At 32.9% G+C, this 23,098-nt stretch overlaps 1 protein-coding gene and 1 long non-coding RNA gene across 2 annotated transcripts; one reads left to right on the top strand and one right to left on the bottom strand.

Moving 5' to 3' along the window:
- Positions 1-1,170: 1,170 nt before the first annotated feature.
- LOC114379394 (zinc finger protein WIP3-like) lies at positions 1,171-5,326 on the top strand. The gene is made up of 2 exons (XM_028338036.1): positions 1,171-2,174; positions 4,573-5,326. Exons 1-2 carry the CDS (start codon positions 1,656-1,658, stop codon positions 5,017-5,019), a joined length of 966 nt encoding a protein of 321 aa, XP_028193837.1. The 5' UTR covers positions 1,171-1,655; the 3' UTR covers positions 5,020-5,326.
- A 15,092-nt stretch (positions 5,327-20,418) lies between these two features.
- On the bottom strand, positions 20,419-22,950 carry LOC114380128. The gene is made up of 2 exons (XR_003659654.1): positions 21,612-22,950; positions 20,419-21,524 (listed from the first exon to the last, which is right to left on the bottom strand). It is a non-coding gene; the product is annotated as an uncharacterized LOC114380128 (long non-coding RNA).
- Positions 22,951-23,098: the final 148 nt, after the last annotated feature.

The raw sequence follows: 23,098 nt of genomic DNA, 5'->3' as shown, positions 1-23,098 counted from the left end.
AGTTACAAACTAACTAATTTTATAAAAAAAATTGCTAATTTTTATTTGGATATTCATAGGACGGATTAAAAATGATCGAGTTTATCTTGGCTTGTATTTAACCTGTAATTTTAATGAACTCATTTATTCGGATTCAAATCTGATCTGAACAAAATCTGGTAATATGGGACAGGATTTGAGCCAATTTTTTGGCACAATATATTAATATTAACATAAAGTACAACTCGCTAGATAATAAAATTAATTAAAGAAATATAAGACTAAAATAAAGTTATACATTACCGTATATATTTTTAAAATATATTATATCAATATAAATATGATATTATGTTATGTAATATGTAATTCAAAAAAGTGTGTGTATATATATATATATATATATATACACACACACTATAGGAAATCAGGTAAAACCGAGATGATTCAAAATGTAATTTCAACAAATTCTTAAATTCTTATAATACACTGAATCTGATTTTTTTTATATAAAAAAAAGAACTTACGAAAATTAACTTACAGTGAATCCGGGATGAATATTCTTATATTTTACACGAGCAGCTCACAATATTCATGTGTGATCAAACCATATAAGTGTTATAGCACGTTATAAGTGTTTTAAACAATTGTAATGTCCTAGTCTCACAATATTCATTATAATATTTACGAGTTTAATTTTTTAATTGAAAGTGGAGATCAGATGAAGTTTATGATTCGAACTTCTGATAAGAAAGATCAAATTTGTCAAGATTATAGTTCTTTATTTCAAATTTATAATTAACAACTGTTAAGTTTTTAAAAGGAATTTGTTTCTCTTGAATAGTTGAAGCTTTGAAAGTAAGCTTCCTGATCGGGAATTTTTTCTCTCCATGTTCTTGAATAAATAAAGAATTATGAGATAAATATAATTAATAAGAAATTGTTTGGATGAAATATCTTCCTCATATATAGTTATTTAGCATATACTTGCAGCAGCCATCATCAATACCAACAATTAAGCCTAAATTATTCCCTTTTAATTATTGATGTACGAATCTTAACCAACATGGCACATATATTATAAAACGCTAGACAACATACTGTCTAGGTTCTCGTTACATGTTCGTCATTTCTTATACTTTTTCTCCGTTTAGGTATATATTGACCTAACGCGTCTATACATGTTTTCATCCTCATATTTGAGATCATTTGTTTAAGGTCAATGTGTGAGAAAATGTGGGCATATGGGTCAAATTCCATTATATGTTAGAAAGAGAATATATATAAAAGGATCAACTCATTAATTCCCTTCACGCATTGTACCAATTACCAAGTAGTAGTAGTTTCAGCACAGAGAGTTCATAGTACTGTTCTAGGATTCTTTTCTACTAAATTGGTGATTCCTGTTTTGCATGTTATTTTCCATCCCCACCAATTAGTCTCCCTTTTTCTCTCACCAAAAAGAAACAAACAAAGGCCAACAGAGGAGAAAGAGAAAAAGTTAAGGGTAAAAAAGGAGGAAAAAAAATAAAGGAAGAGAGGAAAAAAAAAAGTCCTCAAAGGCAAAAGAAAAGAAAGCTTGATTTCATTCATTAATCAATGAGTGCAGGCTTTTCTCTCATAAAGTCTGGATAATAGGCCAGAGAATTTCACAAATCCAGGGACTCTCTCTAAAGAACATGAGTTTTAGGGAGTGCAATAATGTAGAAAACAAGAATCTGTGTCTTCAAACCCCAACTTTTATTGAGTGGCTCAAACCATCATCATCTTCCTCTCTAACTAGTTTAATTTCTTCATCACCTCCTTCTTATTCCTTGACTCAGCATGAACAACTTGCCCAAGAAACCATCCAGTTTTTGCCCTTCAAGGAAGATCAGCATATAAGAGTGCAAAAGGAAGGTTTTGAAGTAAAGGAAGAGAAGAAGGTGGAACAGGTGACTGTGGCTTTGCACATTGGATTGCCTAACACAGGAGGCCATGACCCTGATGATGATAATGATCATGATGCTGATGATGAGAAGAAGGTTTTCCATGTTAAGGAAGAAGAAGAACCCTTGAAGAAAGGCTTCCAGGGTAATTGTTCTTTCAATCAGGAGAGAAGATTTTGGATTCCAACTCCTGCACAGATCCTTGTTGGACCGATGCAGTTTGCTTGCTCCATATGCAGCAAGACCTTCAATAGATATAACAATATGCAGGTTAGCAATTGGTAATTCTCAACTTCTAGTGCAAAAAACAAACGATAAGATTTTCTATTAATTAACTATTTGCTCTTAAATTAACTTGTTTTTAAACTAAACACATATTTTTAACTACCAATTATGCCAGGAAGAACCTTTCAAAATAGAGAGTGGGAACTGAGAATTAAGCATCTTATTGTTGTTTGAAAAGACAATCGTGCTTGATTTTCATATAATACGCCTAACCTATCTACAGATAGCTTACACTTCAATTTCATCGCTATATAAGTATCATTAACAAAATAGAATCTAACACCACAGTTAGTTTGAAAATTAATGGAATCTTAGATTTTGTATTTGTAAGTCTTTGTAACGTTTTACAGTTTGAGATTTACAATATAATGATAATAAATAAAAGAAGTTGTGCAGATATCAGTTTTCTTCACAATCACTGCAATAAACATTCTGGTGATAGGTTTTCAAATCATTGTTATCTAGTAGTTTTTTTTTTAAAAACAGAAATTATCTAGTTATATCACATAATTCACGCAACTGTATACTATGATATCTAGTTCATAATTGGTATATATAAATGAGTACATAAGTGTGTTTCTTTCATATATGTACTGTCACTTAATTTGAATTTTTTTATTTAATTAATACCAAATCATGAAATCTAAATTCGTTACAATCAGTTTAATTTGATAGTATAACCCTCTGTCATCTATATCTTTTGTAACTACTGATGACTAATATGTGTCCAAATTAAATTAAGGGAATTAGCACTAATTCCTCAGAATTTGAATTTCTTCTTTATTCAAGCCAACCTGAACTAGGTGTTTTAACATGATGATGTTGAAGAAGAAGATAATCATCAAGAAGAAAACAAACATTTAAATGAACTTTAATGGCTATATAAACATGACTCTTAATGACGGTCTTTTTCTTTTGCTTTCTTTTTCACTTTAAGAAATTTGAGCTATGGCCTGTTGCCCCGCTATTCAACTTTTAGCAAAAGGCTCCCTTTATACCATAGGCTTTCAAAGGGAAATTGCACTTCCATATCTTCATGCTTTTATTTTCTTTTTCTTTTTATTTTTCCATGTGTTTTGTCCTTTTGGGTTGAAAACCTCGTCAGAATACAATTACCTTAGGAACTAATCGTCGGTGTTTGAGGCATGCATGCAGTATAGCACAATATCTACCTTAGCAAATTCTTCAGTATAAGAATTGCGCCTTTGTTAAAATAAAAAGAAGAAAAAAAATCTATATCATCATATATGAGAGAGAATGCACACAAATCTCCCATTCTTAAGAGGCATTATATATAGCTATTAATTAGATTACTAAAAATCACTTCATCTCGTTTCCTTTTTATTCCTTTAATTATAAAAATGAGTTATATTAACGATTAATTAAAGACAATGGACACTAGCCGCTGGTCTGAATAAAGGCCAACATTGGTAGGTTATAAGTGGATGGAAATCATTTGCTCTCCGTTTTTTGTCTTCCAAATTAAAAAGCAACATATGTGATTAGAAAGTAATATTTTCTTTTTTGATTTTTAGTTTTTTTATTTACATTTTAGTTTTTAATCAAAGAGGCAGAAAATAATATAAAGAAAACGGATATAGCTGAGTTGGATCTCACATAAGCAGGCTTAATTAAGGATTAATTAATTTGATGGCCTAATTGGAAGCAAGTTTGGGATCATTTACAAATGAACTTGTTAAACAAACTTATGTATATGAGCCGGTTAGAGTAGTCTTGTACTCTTCGTGAAATTTGTTTGGATTTTTTTTATAAGAATGTTTTTTTTATTAATGATGTCAAAGCTTAAAATGAGTACAAGATATGCCAATATAAGTCTACAGTACACTTGATATATATATTAAAACAAAAGAAGTGTGAGACAAAAAAAAAACAGCAAAAATATTTAACATATATATTCATCTTCTCTTTCATTCTACTTATATCTCATTTTTCATAATTTTTATTTTCTATCACATCATTTATTATATTTAAAGTTTTTTCTCTTCTATTCACCCACACACCCCAAATATTAAGAATTCTTTTTTTAATTACCGAATTATTGATGTAAAATATTTATTAATTTTATAAATAATTAAACTTTATAAAAAAAATCTGGTCATCATCACTTTTAATAGTATTTTATCTTTTGGCTAGAATTTTTTATTCTAACCATATTTGTTCCAGTCAAAAATTGAAAAAATATTATATGATTTAGAATTACTATATAGTCTAAGCTAATCTCCATGACATGTAGTTGAGTATTATCCATTCTTGTAAATTAAAAAATGGGGTGTAAGTTAGTCATTACTCTATTTGCTTTGCTTAATTATGATCTAAGAGAGAAGAAAAAAAAGTAAAACAAATCTGAATTAAAAATTTGCAGATGCATATGTGGGGGCACGGGTCCGAATTTAGGAAAGGACCAGACTCACTTAAAGGAACACAACCAGCAGCAATGCTAAGGCTACCATGTTACTGTTGTGCCCAGGGTTGCAAGAACAACATCAATCATCCAAGAGCAAAGCCCTTGAAGGACTTCAGAACCCTCCAAACCCACTACAAAAGAAAGCACGGTGCAAAACCATTTATGTGCCGAAAGTGTTCAAAATCCTTTGCAGTTAAAGGGGATTGGAGGACTCATGAGAAGAACTGTGGAAAGTTGTGGTATTGCACTTGTGGTTCAGATTTTAAGCACAAAAGGTCCCTTAAAGATCATATTAGATCCTTTGGAAAAGGTCACTCTCCACATCCTTCTCTTGAAGGCTTCGTCGAGGATGAGAAGGAATGTGTTACCGGTTCTGATGATGAAGATGATGTTGCTCATACATGATCATGATATGCAACATAACACTCTCTCTCTCTCTCTCTCTCTCTCTCTCTCTCTCTCTCTCTATATATATATATATATAGCTTCCTTAAAGAGTAGTAGTACGTAACTAGTAAGTGTAGCAGATGTCAGTGCATGCATGCGCTTGTGCTCAGTAACAAAAAATTCTCGACAATTATTGAGGGATGAAAATAGGGAGCGGTTTGCTACCGAGCACTTGCAGGGTGTGATATGTGCTAGCAGGAAGAAATATGTGTGGACGAATTTTCTTTGTGGTTTATTAATATATTAATATAGCACATTATGATTACCTAGAGTGATGAAGCATCTCAATTCTTTTTCTCATGTATAGCAGCAGAACAGATGTATATCATGTTGAACTTGAAGCTTTTGCATACCTTTTCAGTGGAGAAAATTTATCCGCTTCATTACCAAAAGGTAATCCTATATCAAGACACTAGTAATGTAGATAAATCTTTTTAACACCAATTTGATAGTAATTTATTCTGTATGGATTATTAATTTAAGCTAGACTACTAGATGATTTCCCAACTTCTTCCCTAGTAGCTAGCAGATAAGGAAATAATTAAAAACTAAAAAATGTTTAAAAATAATTACCATATAAAAAATTATGTTCGACTCTGGCCATAAGACAATAAAAATATTCTAACACTCTATCTTTTTCATATATCAAATACAAAGGATTGAAAAAAATAATTTAATTAATAGTTGTGCACCCACAATTAAATACATGGTTGTTTGTAATTATTTGATAATATAAAACGGTTTTATAACATTAATGTATATTTTTTCTCTTAAAAAAACTATGTATAAAAACAGTTTTTTTATTGATTAAACAATTAAAAGAAATACTTTTTACGAAATCAGAGTATTTAGTGTATTATTATAGCATGAAATGTTACTTTTACTATTAAAAAAAGTCATACATTAATAGTTAGAACATGGATTAGAATTATTATCGTGATATAACACTAATAGACAATAAAGTTGTATAATAAAAAAATTAAATTAATTATATATATATATATATATATATATATATATATATATATATTTGATCATTTTACATTAATTAACAGTATAATATTGTTCTAATAAATAAGTCTTCAATATACAGAAATTCAATGCATATATTATTACATTAAATATTAGTACTCCTATCATCAGATAGAGGTTATAAATCTTAGCACCTAACATTTTTCCATTAGTAAATGATTTTTTTGTTATATTATGAATAAAAATCAATTTTAATTAGTTCTTCAACCAATATATTTTTAGACAATAAGTTACAAAAAAAAAAAAACTGTTACAAATACACAATTAGCAAATTTGCCAGATGTGAGACCAAGGAGGACTGAGTACATGCGGTGTTTACAGAAGTGCAAAAGGCTTTATAATTTATTCATCATGTTATGTATTTTGGCACTCTTAATAAAATGTTTGGGTAAATTGTAGTAGTTCACAAGTCACATTAACCAAGTCACGGTATTCACGAAACGGAAAAGATGATACAGAGAATCATTTATAATTATTGTCAAGCAAAAGGTAGTACCGTCCTCATCTGTAAAGGATTTTCACAATCCTAGCTACTTTTACGAATATGATTACTAATTGACCCTCGTGTAAGGAACAATAAAAACTGCATCTATCATTCCTATAACCTATAAACAATTCTAGAGAGGGAAAAAGAAAAAAAATACTGAAAAAAAACTTGTAAAATTAAGAGTGGGTAACATATAGAATTATTAGGATAATAATTTTTTGTCAAAAAGAAAGATGGATTCAGCCGCAAACTTGCTCAATGGAAAAACGGTGTAATCAAATTCAAGTATCCAGCTAGATTTTCTTTCTTTCTTTCTTTCTTTCTTTTTTCTGGTACCTGCTCCCATAAATTCTGGTCTTTGGAAGAGTCTATTTTGGGCTCACCAAACTCATACGCCACTATATGAAGTAGCTACGAGCTCGACATCAATTGCCCAATATAAAATTAGAACTACTAATTTATAAGCCTGATTCTTTTGGTCGCATACTTAGATGATCTGCTAAGAAAAGCAACCAAAACGGTGTTTAATTACGCAAGTGTGTTTGAAAAAGAGATTTATGATCTTGTGTTGTAAGTTACAAGAGATCGACGACTCTTTTTCTTACACAAGACATGGTGATCCTTAATACACTTGAGGAAGAGAGAGAAAGGGGAGAGTGCAAACAATAAAAGGGTTTGGGATTTGGATTCTTTTGAGGTAGCTAGGATTGACCAAAGCAAAAAAGTAGTAGAGAAAATGGGAGGTTGTATTTTGTTTTTGAAGATAAGGTTATAAGGGATCTCCACCATGCTTTGTCGGGTAAAACGTTAGAGGTAGAAAGAACACAGCAACCATCTTTTAACTGCACCAACCTAGCTAAATTTACTAGCAGTTCGCTTTCATACTCAAAAGTGTCAGCCCCTCTGTGGCTCACTCTAAAGCCATTAGCTAGCTAGCCAACTATGTTAACCAAAATCTTGTCTATATATGACATCATCCTCTGCATCCAAATGCAAATGGGGTGCTTATTGATCCAATCTTGTCCCCTATAACCCAATATCAAGAATATGTTTGTAAGATTGTGAAAAGTGTTACCAACACACTCTTTTAACTTACTATTATATATATATATATATATATATATATATATATATATATATATATATATATATATATTTATTGATTAAAATGTATTAAAAATATAAAATTAGGAGAGATAATCATTAAATAAGATATAAAATTCACTGAATTTTATAATTTTTAGTAAATTTTAACTTTTAAAATTGAGTTAGGTTTAAACTTAAATTCTAAAATGACATTAGAATAATCCTAGTGATTGTTTTTAGACCTTTTAAGTCGTAATCAGATCATTTAGATCTATTTATCATAATTAGATCACTCATAAATGTCACGAATGCAAATTTTATGTGTTGTCTAGTCCTTGACGTATAAAGGATGTCTATCTGTAATAGATTTTGGTTCCTTTGATACCACTTTTTTATGAATTCTCATTAGATCAAGTCATACTCAAATCATCTGTAGATGTTTAGTCCTGCAAACTTCATGTGTTGTCCAATCCTTAGTGTGAAAAGGGTGTTTATCTCATGAGCCAATTTTTTGTAATTGTATTAGGCTCAAATTCAAATTCTAAAATGATATATATGCTAGCTAGTGGTTGTTGTTAGACTCAATGGGTTGTAATTGGATCTTCTGGGGAGGTTAATCTAGTAAAGTTCACATTGTCTAATCCTTGTCAAATTTTATCTTAATGATTTTTGTTAGACTTATCGAGTTATAATTGGATCTCCTTTGCTGGATGTTGAATCATATAAACTTCACATTGTTCATTTCTTAGTGTAAGAAGGGGGTCTATCTCATCAACTAACTTTTCAAATTGTATTAGGTTGAAACCCAAAATGGTATCACACACAAATATCTGTAGTCCGGGAAACTTCGCATGTTCCTTAACATGTCTATCTCATGAGTCTTCTTAATATTAACAATATTTCAATAAAATAGAAACAATGCTATATTAATGCAAAAGTGAGTTTATAAATGTTAACCAGTAGAAGCAACAAACATAGGTCCCTTCTCTGTGAATTTAATGAAAAGTACACCTGCCCAAAATGAAAGGCCTAAGTTTATAGCAGAGAGCACGAGTAGATAAAGAAATAAAGAACATTGAAGATATAAATATTTCTTAAAGGCAACGTGAGAAAAAAAGAAAAAAAAAAACAAAAGGCTGAAAATGAACTAGTTGAGGATGGAGATTATACGACCCAGTATGCATGAGGCAGACATATGAACAAAAATTCCACGGTAATTGTATATCTGGAAAATGAGGAATCATATACATTATTTTGTATAAATTGTTTCTTACATGAGCTCTCAGAAAGTCCACAATGTGAAATTTATATGTATTACATATACTAGATGCATTATGAAATTTAAGTTTAAAAATATACTAAAAATTAAAATAAAAAATAAAAAACTTTATACTATGAATGCAAGGTCATTAAAGCACTCTCCTAGGTCTCACTGGGAGTTGAGTGTCAACTTGTTTAATAATTAAGTAAATCAAATGTGCATGACTTTTTTTAAGTAATCATGTGTCCACAAACTAACTTGTCATAAGTTTGGTAATTAATTATTCTTCTCTTAATTGGCCCATTTTGATGTAAAATATCTCCGGTTGTGATTTTATATTAAATTGGAAATTGAATTCCAAATCTTAATTAAGGAATCCAAGTATCAAATATCAAATGATATTTGTGTTGACAACTTTTGGTCATATATATCATTATATTTACTATAATTATCAGCGAAGAATAATCAAATCATTCGTGACTCCTTAAATGTGTTACTTTAATTTCAGTCGTTGGATCAGGCAAAAAATTATCATTGTGGGGACAGCAGATAGAATTTCATGAGCGTGGCAGTTCAGAATGTTGTTATTTGTGATATGTGAATATGTGAGCTTCAAGATTGATCATTGATATGACTATATAAACTACTGTATGTTAAGTGATTCAGTGCCTTTTCTTTCTGAGCAGCCAAGAGTTGCTGTTTTGAGACCGGAAATGTCTCTATAAACACTTCATATATATGCTTTTAAACAATTACTATAACATTATTATTGCACTTCGCTTTGCATGATAGACAGGACACCAAACAGAAGAATGGTTGGAATCATTATCAATGGGGGGGCCAACACTAGGAATTAGAAAACAGATGAATCTGAGTACATTGTTTGGTAAAACTTCCTTCAGGAGGAATAGTTGCCTCAAACTAATTAAAGAATCAAATTAGTAATACTTATAATAGTTGAAGGATTTTAGATTTAATTATGTATAGGATCATTGAAAAAATTAATTCATAACTAATTTAAAAAGAACTAAAGGATATGTTTATATTTTTAAACTAAAAACATTTAGCCTAAAGTTGAAAGTTTTTAAGTTAATTCATCAAGTTAGAAGTTTTTTTTTTGTTATTAAACTAATGAATATAAAATGATATAAAAGGATATGTTTATATTTTCTTATATGACTTTTATTTTGATTTAATATATAAAAAATATTTTTAAATAATTATAGTTTTAAGTTTTTTAATTAATGTTGAAATCTTATCATTTTTTATTTAAATATCAAATATTTAAAAAATGAAAATAAATGGTGTAATAATTAAAAGAAATACTATAATATTAAAAAAAGTAACCCAAAAAATAGTAAAAATGGTATAATGATTAATAAAAAAAAGTTAGGATTCTCTTAGGGGAGAGGGTAAAGGAGAAATTTTATTAAAAACATTACTAATAAAAATGACTTATAAACTGTTAATTAGCTTAGATCAAATAATGTATAAACAAATGCTACAAGTTCACTAAATAAACTTGGTTATCAAACACTTTCATTTTAGTTAAATAAGATTTGTAAGTTAATTAAATTAATGTTATAAATTAGTTGAAAGTCACTAGCTAACTATATAGTAACAACTTTTTTTTAGAAAAACTATATAAACATTATTCATTTTATATAATGATTTAGGCCTAAATGAAGGTAATTGCTTTCTGCACCTTCACAATTGTTTCTAGTACATTTTTAGCCTTCCACAAAGTCTTATTCAAAATGTAATTTTACGTTTTAGATTAGTCTTTTCGAAATGTAATTTGGAATACAAATTTTTATATTTTAAAATGGCTAATCTAAAATGTAATGCAAGAAACAAATGCCCTAAATGAATTAGTTATTTTGAATATAGACCCATTTAGAAAGGATCCAATAGAATAATCCATGAACTTCAATAACTTCATATATTTGAGTTTAGTCTAACTTAACCATTCAATTTTAGTGACCCTTTCATCTGGATAATATGTTTTTATGTTAAAAAATTTACAAACCTAATGACCCAACTCGTTTATTTATATTTTTTGCTTTTATTTTTTATTTTTTTACAATTTTTTAGAAATTTGTAAACAATTTTTAAGTTTTTTTTACCTAATAGACCCATCCAACCTGTCGTAATCAAACTAGTTTAGTTTGGATTTGACAAGAAAAAATACACAAATTTGATCCAACCAAAACTGAAGTATATAAAATGCATCATACACCTATTTTACACAGTAACATTCTTACTAAAATATCAAATAACAACTCGCGGGAATCATAGACGAAAATGATTATGTATCATTTGTTATTGTACAAATATAGCATCTCATTTAAAAGAGGAAAATGTATACAAACAAGATCGAAGGTGATATGCATAAGAGATATATAATCTTCTTTATTTTTCATCGTCTCCAACTCTTACTATCACTAACTTAAATGTCAAAGTCCTTATATTTAACTCGTCATCACTGTCTATTTGGGAGAATAAAAAATTAAAAATACTCTCATACCATTTATCCACATTAGAGAATCAATTTCAAATGAGACAGTGAAGAGCATTGTCAATAAATTAAATTATTGTTAATTTTTTTGATAAATCAAATAATAATAATAATAATTGAATATTTGGTAATTAAAAAATTACTCTAAGCCTTAATAATAATGTAAAAAAAATGTAATTTTATAAGAGGGTGAAATTACTTAAAATTTTAAAAAGATAATTATTCGAATAATAAACTTTGCATCATAATTAACATCATACACTATTTAATTTTTATCCTGTCCATTGTACTGTCTACTGCAAAAATATTTTTATAAAAATCAAAAGAACACCAATTGGTTCCTCCAAAAGAATTAAGAAAAAGCATTACTTTTAACTTGTGACCGAAAACTTATCAAACTAAAGAGCAATCATGGATAGTGGTCAATTTGTTATGCACCACAGAAGAAGGACGTAGCAAGCACTTAAAGACCCTCCGTTCACTACACATGTCAAGGACAAAACGGGTAGAAGATGGTATTTATCCGGTGCATGCCCCAGCTTCAATAAAATCATACGTGGCTTAATGTATCGTTAAAGTGATCAATTCCCCGATGAAACAAATTAAACCTTGTTCAATAAAATTCAAGGACAATACACAATTTTACTTGTTTCATGGTTATTTTCCTCTACAAAAAGAAACACAAAATAAACTTGACGAACAAAAATACTTATAACTCTGTCAATGCTATATAATGTCTCTTCTCAAACAAATAATGAAACTTAATAAAATGTTCATGGGCTAGTAGTGTCTTATGTGGAACCCATCTCAACTCATCAAGCTCTTCCACTCCTTATAGCTTGAAGCTCGAGGACTATGTTTGGGTTTGGTCCAAATGACAACCCTTAACCATCCACGCACCCTTTACATATGATCCCAAAGCTAATCAATGATCTTGTTAAGGATGTTCAACTTTCAATTCGTTAACTCAGAAGGCATAAATAATTAGAATGAGTCCACATATTTGTTAATTAAGAGAGACATAATTATCTAATATGTGCGTTATTACAGGTGTCCGTGTCAATACCCACCATCTGACTCCGCTAGACGACTACCACTCACCCACACAATGTCCTCGTGGACATTATGGGTAATTACTACCTTGGGCGTTGTCTCCCTTTATAAGAGGACACACGACGTATGTACATGTAAGACACATTTTATTCACTATACTCACCCAAAACAAACACTAACTTTAGCGTTGGAGTTCCTTTTTAGGTATTCCACCCACCATTGGAAAATGAGTTCGAAATGACTGAAAGATGGCTACTCACATATCAGACTCGGCATAGTTTAGTGAGAAAATTCGACGCCCATCATGGAGATGAAGTGAAATTTCCTTCGGTCACAAGAGTATATGGTAGTGACCAGAAATTCAACTTAAGGTCAACTGCCATGGAAGAAAATTTTGTGATATAAATAATAGTTGGAAGCTCTAGAAAAGAAGAATGCAGAGGAAATGGTTGCATTACAACAAAAGCAAGAAGCAAACCTGTAAGCACTGTGCGAGGAAAATGAGGTCATCCGAGTGCAAATGCAACTGTCACAAGCAAACACACTACAAATAATCCCAAACCACAACGTGCCAACAAAAAGAGAGCATTATTCACATGATACAAACCGCCATACGAATGTGGTGGGACGATCCCTTCAAAGATCCCAGAGCCAACCAGCTGAGATTCGTCAACGACATCCTTTGGTTGACGAAATTATTGATGCTCCCTTTCCTCGGGGATGGAAGCCTCTGAACATCGACTGATATGATGGAAGCACGGACCCCGATGAACACTTGGAGGCGTACACTACCCAGGTAAATTTATACACTAATGACGATGTCATTTTATGATGGATCTTTCCAAGTTCCCTAAAGGCACCCGCACTAACAAGGTCGCATTAACTTCCCCTTCAAATGATTGACTTGTTTGATACACTTTTTGAACAATTTAGTGCCCAATATGCCACATCCCAACCTCACCACATGACATCAGGGGCACTGATCAACCTACAACAAGCCAATAACGATTTCATGGCCCAATTCTCATAAATCACGATCAGAATCCGAGACTTAGAGCCCAAAGTATCCGTTCATGCCATGATAACAACATTGAAGTTGGGAGCATTCGTAGATAGCCTGTGCAAGAAAAGGTTGACTAGCATGAATGAGCTGAGACGTTATGCAGCTAGTTCTATTCACATGGAGGAGTTGTCTGAGTTTCACGATAGAGTGAGAGGAGATAAAAAAAAAAAAGCTCGATTCCATCAAAGAAAAGCTGAAGCCTGTCAAAGAGAAGGTTTCAAAAGACGGCCACGACAGTCGAAGTATGCAACATATACCCTTCTCATTGAAACCCGAGCACGCATCTTGGAAGAAGCATTCAACAAGAAAATACTTGCACTACCACTATTGGCGAACTCTCATAGTTAAGTCAACCATACCAAATAATGCAGATACCACTAGAACTATGGTCATACAACAAAAGAATGCATTACTTTAAAGGATAAGATTGAAGAGTTGGTTCAAAGGGGATGTATAAACAATTTCGTCAAAGAAATTAACTATAACCATGGCAGTTATAGAGGAGGAGGCAGAGGTGGATACATTGGAAGCCGGGGCAACAATAACCAAAAGGTTGTAAGAGAAGGCGAGCAAAGGCAACAGAAAAATTCTCCTGGTGTTGTTCGAGGTGTGATCAATACCATTGTCAGCGGTTTTACTGGAGGAGGCTACACAAACTCCACCATAAAACGACATGTCCAAGCCCTCAAGAGCGTCAATGTAGGGAGAACAAACGACACCTCACCTAATCTCTACCATTAATCACATTTGGAGATGCATATTTCATAGGAAATGACCCAACTCAAGACAACCCAATGATGGTTACAATCGTAATAGTCGGCTAGTTGGTCAAAAAGAATATAATTGATCAGAGAAGTTTTGCTAACTTTTAATATTGGTTTATCTTTGAAAAATTAGATGCCTCTCGTGGTTATATATAACCTCATGAGAAACCTGTAATAGGTTTTGCAGACGAGCGAGTGTATGCTAGAGGAAAAATAGACTTGTTGATCACTTTTGGCTTGGGAAAGCTTTCCTAGTCATTAAGGGTTCCTTACTATTGGTGAATACAAATACATCATATAACGTCTTACTCGACAAGCTTACTTTGAACAAACTAGGAGTCATTGTATCTGAGAAATCGTCGTTATTAAGGTCAATCAGGTTGATGCTCATGAATGCTATGTGAAAAGCTACAAAATTGAACTGTACAATGTGATGAAAGAGACAGACAAAGGGAAAGCATTGATTTCCAGTATCAACGCAATTGTCACCACCCTGGAGGATCTAGACCCCAATCAAATTCTGAAGATCGACGACCAACACCCATTGAGGATGTTAACACCTTCTCAATCGACAAGGATGTGCATCAATGCACACAAATCAACAAGCAAAAAGAAGATGCAATGCGACAAGAAGTAGAGCAAGTGATCATGAGCAACACTAACCTGTTTGCTTGGAGTGTGTCTGATATGTCAGGCATCAACCCCAACTTCATTTCCCATAAGCTTACAATTTTCTCTTATGCAAAACATGTAGCTTAGAGAAAGCGCAAACTCGATGAAGAAAGGAAAAAAACTATGAAAGCAAAAACTAAGAAACTATTAAAAGTCAATTTCATTTGTGAAGTAGACTATACCGCTTGGTTAGCTAATATGGTGATGGTGAAAAAAGCAACCGGTAAATAGAGGATATATGTGGACTACACCAACCTCAAAAAAGCCTACCCCAAAGATGCTTATCCTTTGCTTAGCATCGACAAGTTGATCGATGGAGCATGTGGGTTTAGATTACTCAATTTTTTAGACACCTACTTAGGCTACAATCAGATCAAAATGTTCTTGCTTGATCAAGAAAAAACAACATTCATTATTGAAGGAGCCAACTTTTGTTACAAGGTAATGTCGTTTGACTTTAAAAATGCATGTGTCACTTACCAAAGGCTCATAGATAAAGTTTTCAAAGAGCAAATAAAAAAGAATGTAAAATTCTACGTAGGTGATATGGTAGTAAAGTAGTAAAGTTACTTTCCTCTGATCAACATGCTCGGGACTTGGTTGATATTTTTTCATAACTTATAAAACATAAAATGAGGTTGAATCCTGAAAAATGCAATTTTGGGGTTGGAGGTGGTAAGTTTTTGGGTTTTATGTTAACCTATAAGGGAATAGAGGAATACCCAGACAAATTTGAAGTTGTTATAGCAACGAGGAGCCCAAAATAATGAAGTCCAAAATTTGACGACAAAACTAACCTTTCTCTCTCTTTTCTTACCCAAGATGGCAGAGAAGGCAGGACCATTCTTCAATATTTTGAAGAAATCATAGAATGACTTTGCTTAGGACAAGGATTGTGAGAAGAATTCAAGAATTTCTTGGCAACCCCTCCCGTTCTAACTTGACCCACACCAAGTGCTAATCTCCTACTTTATTTATTTGTCTTTAATACAACTATTAGTTCAATATTGATGTAGGAAGTAGATAAAATACAATTGTTGATCTACTCTACAAGTATAGTCTTACAAGGGGTTAAACAAAGGTACCAAATGATTGAGAAGTTGGCATTATCATTGGTGAACTCAGAGAGAAGGCTATGCCCATACTTCCAGAGTCATCATATTAAGGTTAAGACCAATCACCCTATCAGATGGGTTCTTTGAAAGTTGGAGCTCACAAGAAGGATGGTGGTATGGTCCATGGAGCTATCTAAATTTGGATTGAAATTTGAGCTACGAGAACCCATTAAAGTTCAATGCTTAGCTGATTTTGTGGCAGATCATCCCCCTAAACCGAGCAGTAGTGATGCAAGCAATTGGTGGATGCTTTATGTTCATGGAACTTGTAACCCCAAGGGTAGCGGAGCATGAATCACCCTTGAGGAACCTGGAGATATCTCGCTTAAGCAATCATTGAGGTTTGATTTCAAAACTTCTAACAATCAAGCTAAGTATGAGGCTCTGATTGTAGGATTAAAATTAGCAAAAGAAGTTGGAGTGAGGAAAATCAAATGCAAAAGTGACTCCAAACTTGTTACTGGCTAAGTGAACAAAGATTTTCAAGCCAAGGACACACAAATGCAGAGATATATACTCTCACCTTACGATATGCTTACTTAATTGCTTTGACAAGTATGAGGTCAATCATATTTTCAAAGACAATAATGATAGAGCAGATGTGTTATCAAAGCTAGCAAGTTTCAAAAAGCCAAGTGTTCGATTACGTCGATAAGTGTACCGATTCGCACAAGTAGTATAAAACGGTAAGACCGAGTATAGTATTCTCAGGGAATTTGTTTCACTCAGACCACGTACATTCAATATGTAAACATTTGTATGGATTAAAAGCAAGGTAAATGTTAAGTTCTGTACTAGAAAACTTATTTGAACATAAACAAAATATCTAAACTATGAAGGTGAAAACTATCAAGTAAAAAGAGTTGGGTTGTTCTACTGAATTTCTCTTGATGTCTAATATGTATTTTTCTCTATTTAACGTTATCCTAGTGTTCTTATGCTGAGAAACTACTCAAACCAAGATCCTTCTAGTAAATGAGCTTAACTCTCTTTAAACTTCATCCTTGATCCCTCAACTAACTTAGTCTAAAAGAGTTGCATTAAGCCTACAACATAATATGGACTAGATCACTGCACTTCATTCCTAGACATACAGATTTCTAGCTTGCTCTACCAAGTTCTAAGGCTTTAAAGCATTTCCCAATGCTAAAAATCCTAACTGTACATACAAATGGGTGATCAAGCCACAAGCGTGTAAAAGAAGCATAGGTATAAGGAATGAACACATAAAAATAACCTTAAATGGATAGTGAAAGAGTGTTGCATCAAGGTTTCAGCATAACTCCCCAACAAAGAGGTTTAGCCTTCCATTACAAGCAATGGAATCTCACAATACATGGAAAGAATAGCTTTGAGTGAAAGAAAATGGCAAAAGATGGTTGAGGATGTCTCCTACAACCTCTAAACCCTAAACTTCACTCCTTCTAACCTAAGCTCTCTCTGTTGCTCTCTTTCTATCTCTTCTGCTTCCTTTTTTGCGCTCCCTCCAACTCTCCTTTTATTTCCGCCAACTTTAGTGTTTTAAAGGCTCTTGGACCTTTCAGCTTCCGAAGGCTCGCTAAGCGAGTCTCACTAAGCGAGAGTAAGTGAATTTTGGCTTAGCGAGACTGGGTGCACTAAGCGCGAGAAGAGAAAAAAATTAAGAAAAGCAAAGGATGTTTAGGTGGAGGAGTTGCCTAGCATATTGTAGGCATACCACTGCACTACACAATCTACAACAAAAGAAACCCATTCCAGGATCACTTATGGTACCAATGCTATGATCCCTGTGGAGGTCGACAAACCTTCTACAAGAAGAACTCAATTTGAAGAAACACTTAACAATAAGAACCTGGTCAGGGAGCTTGACATGATCAACAAGGTGAGATATCATGCTCAAATTCAGGAAAAAGCTTGCAAACAAAGAGCAGCTTGGAAGCCTGAGTCAAAATTGAAGATAAAGGAATTCCAAGATAGAGATCTTGTATAGTGGATAAGGGCTGAAACAAGGAAGGATCACACCAAAGGAAAACTTGCTCCAAACTAGGAAGGACTTTTTAAAATCGCTGCAACACTAGAAAATGGGGCATATCGACTTGAAGAGCTTGCTAGAAAGGTCATGTCAAAGACCTAGAATGCAACACACTTAAATCCCTACTTCAATTGAGAAAACCAAGTGTCGTACTCTTTTTCCTACTTTAGTCTTTTTCCCAAGCAAAAAGTAATGGGTTTTGCCTTAAGAGGTTTTAACGAGGAGAACCAAGGCCACATTGTAAAAGGAATATAGTATCATTATCATTGAATGAAATATTTTACACACAACATCTTTTTATCTTCCATTAACCGTTGATAACTTATTCATTCCTTAAATCAATCGTTGAGAAATGTCTTACACAAAAATGTGTACTGACCTATTAATGTCTTGCAAAAAATTGTGTATCGACCTATCTATGTCTTGCACAAAACTATGTATTGACCTTACATTGTTATGAAAACACATAGTGACCTTTAAAATCGAGCATGTTGAGCACATCTACATAAAGGTTGAAGTATGAAGTCATATTTTCTTTTCACCACATGATCTCATGTCTTGTACAACTCAGCTTAAGATAACTGCTAAATAATTGTATTTTGATAGTAGAAAATTAGTCAAATATTGGCCTGAAATTAATTATTTAGTAGTTATTTGTGATTAAAAGTTAGGAAATTAATTAAATTGAATTTTTGGTTGCAAATATAAAAATTGGAGGTGTAACAAGCAAAGAGGGCAGAAAAATTGAAGAAAAGAAGAAAATTTGAAGAAGGCTCAGCCCAATACGCGCGCTCAGCGCCCGTCACGGGCTAAGCGGGCCAGGAAGTACACGCGCTAAGCACGGGGTGTCGCGCTAAGCGCGCCTACGAAGGCCCAAAGTCCACTTCAGCAGCTATAAATAGAAATTCAGTTCAAGAGAAAGAGAACACCACAACAGAACCCCCTCTCCTAGGGGTTTCATTTACTCATTTTCTTTCTTTCACCCTCCGTCTCATTGTAAAGCTTTCATGACGATGAGTGGCTAAACCCCCTAGCTAGGGCCTGGCAGGCCTAAAAAGCCAATGATGTATGGAGCATTTCAAGAGTTATCAATAAAAAGAGGATTTCCTTCCAGGTTCTTTTATTTACCGTTCTTTCTTTTTCATCTTGTATCTCGGACCTTACTTTCTATTAGGGTTTAGTCCACTTGGGAGAGAGTAAAGCCTAATTAGGGGTAAGGAATGAATACTTGAAACTGTTTTAAGGGTTAGTCCACTCGGGAGAGGGTAACGCTTAATAGAACACTAAAAGGAAGAAATGATCAGGTTATCATTAGAGGGTTTTCCTTCTAGGTTCTTTTATCTGCTTTTCTTTCTTATTTATTCTGCATCTCGGACTTTATTTTCTGTTAGTCTTTAGTCCACTCGGGAGAGGGTAAAGCCTAATTAGGGATAAGAAATGAATGCGTGAATCGGTTTTAAGGGTTAGGCCACTCGGGAGAGGGTAACGCTTAATAGAACAATAAAAGAAAGAAATCATAGGATTTGCATGACCCAATGCTCATGTTTTAGCAAACATCTAGAATGTAATCTTAATGCATCTTAGTTATTGAGTCTTCGCAAAGGGCATTTGGAAGATAGGTAATTAAGGTAGGCTTGTCATCATGAGAGATCAAGGGCAAGTAGATGAATAGATGTGGGGCAGAATTAGTTCACTGGTATTGATAACAGACAAATCCTGAATCCATATATCTAGGCTAATTAGGCTTGTTAGGTTTTAGCGATTTTAATATATAGATTGTATTCCTTATTTTACTGTTGGCTTTTCTTAGAAGTAGTTATTCCTTATTTTACTGTTGGATTTTCTTGGAAGTAGTTATTCTTATCTTTATCATATCTCAATTTAAATATTTTATCTTCTATTTTGATCTTTCAATCTTTTATCTTTTTCTTTTATCTTCGAATTTTATCTTTAAATATCTTATCTTTTCTTTTATCTTCTAATTTTATCTTTAAATATCTTATCTTTTCTTTACCTTATCTTATCTATTATCTTTATCTTTTATTTTAAATTCTTATCTCTTGCTTTTAAATTGGGTTTGTATTAATCTAAGTACAAATAAAGTCCATGTGGATTCGACACTCGGACTTCCGAGAATTTTACTACTTGTGACGATTTGGTACACTTGCCAACGAGTTAACAGCTTATATTTATACTTTTTTTTGTTATTGCTTAAATGCTTTAGAAAGATTGGGTTTACTCTCTATTACTTTATTGTTAACACTTAAGTTAAACATAACTTAAGCACGTAAAAACTTTGTCAAACACTGATCTCATTAAACATTAAACTTAATACAATATATTTCATACTCTAATATCTTGGTACAAGATAATTTGAAATATAAAACATCTCATTACAACATAAAACCGAAAGCCCTGATTATCTTATAAAAACTAAGTCATTAGAGGATTTAAAGGTAGAACAAAGTTTGAGGTCGCCTCAACATCATCTGCTTTAGAAATCATCTCATTATTAGAAGCCTCCTCAGAACTTTCCATTTGAGACTCTCTCACTAACTCCTCATCCTTTACATCTTTCAATACATTGAATTTCTCTAAATTTATATTAGAGGTGAATAAACCAAGTTGGCGGAGAGCGTTTTTGAAGCCATCTTCATGACCTATCATGAATGCTTGTTGCAGCTGCAACACATGCTCAACACTAATCTTTTTTGTTTCTTTCTTTTGATCAACAAGTTGTGTTTGTAGTTTGGAAGTCTATTGATCGACCAAATCTCTCTCTTTTAGCATATTATTCTCTCTCTAACTCCAAAGCTTTCTTCTTTTCTTCCTAAGCAGTTAGTTAATCATTTAAGGCCTTGACAATGTTCTTGGTTTCTGCTAAGTCCTTAACTGCAAAATAGAAATTCATGTTCATACTTTTAATTTCCTTAACAAGCTTTTCGTTTTCTACAACCTTCATGGAAACCATCTTCTCATGGTCAATAATTTTATTTTGAAGACCCTTAATGATCTCAATCTTTCTAATCATAAATGAGTTTTTCTCATTGAGGGCTTTGACCAATTTCCTCTTATCCTCCAAACTAGCCATGAACTTTGTTTCCATGTCAACATATTTGTTCCTCCAATGATAGATGGCAACAACAGATCTGTAAAGAAAGACTTATATAGAATCCAAGTTGTTGTCGGCTCCAATGAAGTCCATCATCTCAGAGTCAATCTTTGTAAGTAGTCTATCAGTGATGATGAACTCAGATCCCTTGATGTTGACATCCCATAACGAAGGAAGATCATGAGTTACAGTTACATGATCAACCATATGTAGAGGGCCTTGATGATGTTGGATCACATACCTCCACTTCGCTTTTCAGACGAAGTATTTTGAGGAACATTTTTTTCACCTAAGGACATGATTCTACTTTCAAAAACAAACATGCAAGGTATAAAAGTAAATGTATGCAAAAGTAACATGATTAAAAACTCACTACCTTATGGATTAGGTGGAGTTGTAGTAGTTGACTTCTCCATGTGCTTGTTACTAACATCAACATTAGTGATCGGCTCCTCATTGTTTTGTGGGTGGATCACATCAACATTCCTACCTTTAGTAGTAGGCTCTTCCACATTCAAAGTCTTCTTCTTGCAAACCTCTTGTTGTTTTCTACCTTTCTCTTTTTCTAGAGAACATCACTTATCCATCACTACGACCTTGGCAGTTTTAGACTGTTGTTTGATTTTGTCACTTGGTTGATCGACCTCAATAGCAATTGTCTTCCTCTTCTTAGGCTTCACTAGGTCAACAAGTGTTGGTGGTATGTTGGGATTCTAAGATTCCAGAAGCCTGAATCATCTTGAAATTGAAACCTTTCATGATTCCTGTGCATTGCAAAAAGATTTTTTTAAAAAAAATAAGTTAGTAACAACTCTAATCTACACCAATATTCAAAACTTAATAAAAGCTTACCCTCTAAAGCTTTTTCAACATCGCCACTATAAGGCAAGTTAAGGACTACCTTGATATTCATTCTCCTTGGAAACTCCATAATTATGTTAATATCTCACCTATCCTTGGGAGATAGTAATAGCCTTTCCTAAGATTTAAACCTTTACAGAATTCTTGCCAATAAAAGGGAAATCTCCTAGTTTCTCCATCAAATTTATTGAAAAGACTTGTGCGGTCGGGATAAATTGGGTTCAATTTAATCTTATGAAAACGAGTCTTGAATTTCTTCTTAGAGGAGTTGAACAAGGTGAACAAAGACCCATGTGCACCTGTCATGGAAACCCACCCAACCTTCCCTGACTTGCCTAAACCCAATAAAAGTACAAAAATTTGTTGACAATGGAAGTGATATTAAAATAATAGCAAAGAGTTAAAAATGCCTTTGTAAAGGTCCAACTATTTGGATGGAGTAGAGTAGGAGTAACATTCATCTTGGTTAAAACCTCACACTCAAAATAAATAAAAAGTAAAGATATGTCCAAATCCTTGAACATATCTTCACACACATAAGTAAAGTCGGGTTGGCCTTTACTAGCACCGAGAAAAACTCGTTTACTCAGAAGACAATGATCACCAATAACATAGTCAAAATTATTGTGATAAGTTAGGTTTATCCTATATTTAAGGTATGTAATGGATTTGATATTTTGAAGGATAGAAAAATAAATCTCAACCTCACAAGTGACCGTGTACTCAAGAAGAGTGATAGAGGGAACTCCTTTTTGTCCCCGATGCTTAGAATCATCTTTATCTTTATTCTTTTTGGTTTTTTTAGTCTTTTACTTTTACAAGAGGACCTACAATATCTATCCCCCCCCCCCCCCCCCCCCTCCCCGTCACCACCTCTGGCAGCCTCATCCATTTTCCTAAATGGCTCAAAGACATCAATTAAAAAACCCCCCATGTAAGGATCAACCAAAGTCGGTCCAACTCATTTCTTTGGATATGTGTGTGTGATAGACCATCCTGATC

Source organism: Glycine soja, chromosome 12 (genome assembly GCF_004193775.1).
Source record: "Glycine soja cultivar W05 chromosome 12, ASM419377v2, whole genome shotgun sequence".
In the NCBI taxonomy this organism is placed as follows: Eukaryota; Viridiplantae; Streptophyta; class Magnoliopsida; order Fabales; family Fabaceae; genus Glycine; species Glycine soja.
The sequence above is the reverse complement of the archived record's forward strand: the minus strand, read 5'-3'. Positions and strand labels throughout refer to the sequence as shown.

Excerpts from the sequence above, each read along its gene's own strand:
- LOC114379394 (XM_028338036.1), top strand. The coding sequence starts at position 1,656 with ATGAGTTTTAGGGAGTGCAATAATGTAGAAAACAAGAATCTGTGTCTT. Across the intron at positions 2,175-4,572 it reads ATAGATATAACAATATGCAG|ATGCATATGTGGGGGCACGG; the intron begins GTTAGCAATTGG and ends AAAAATTTGCAG.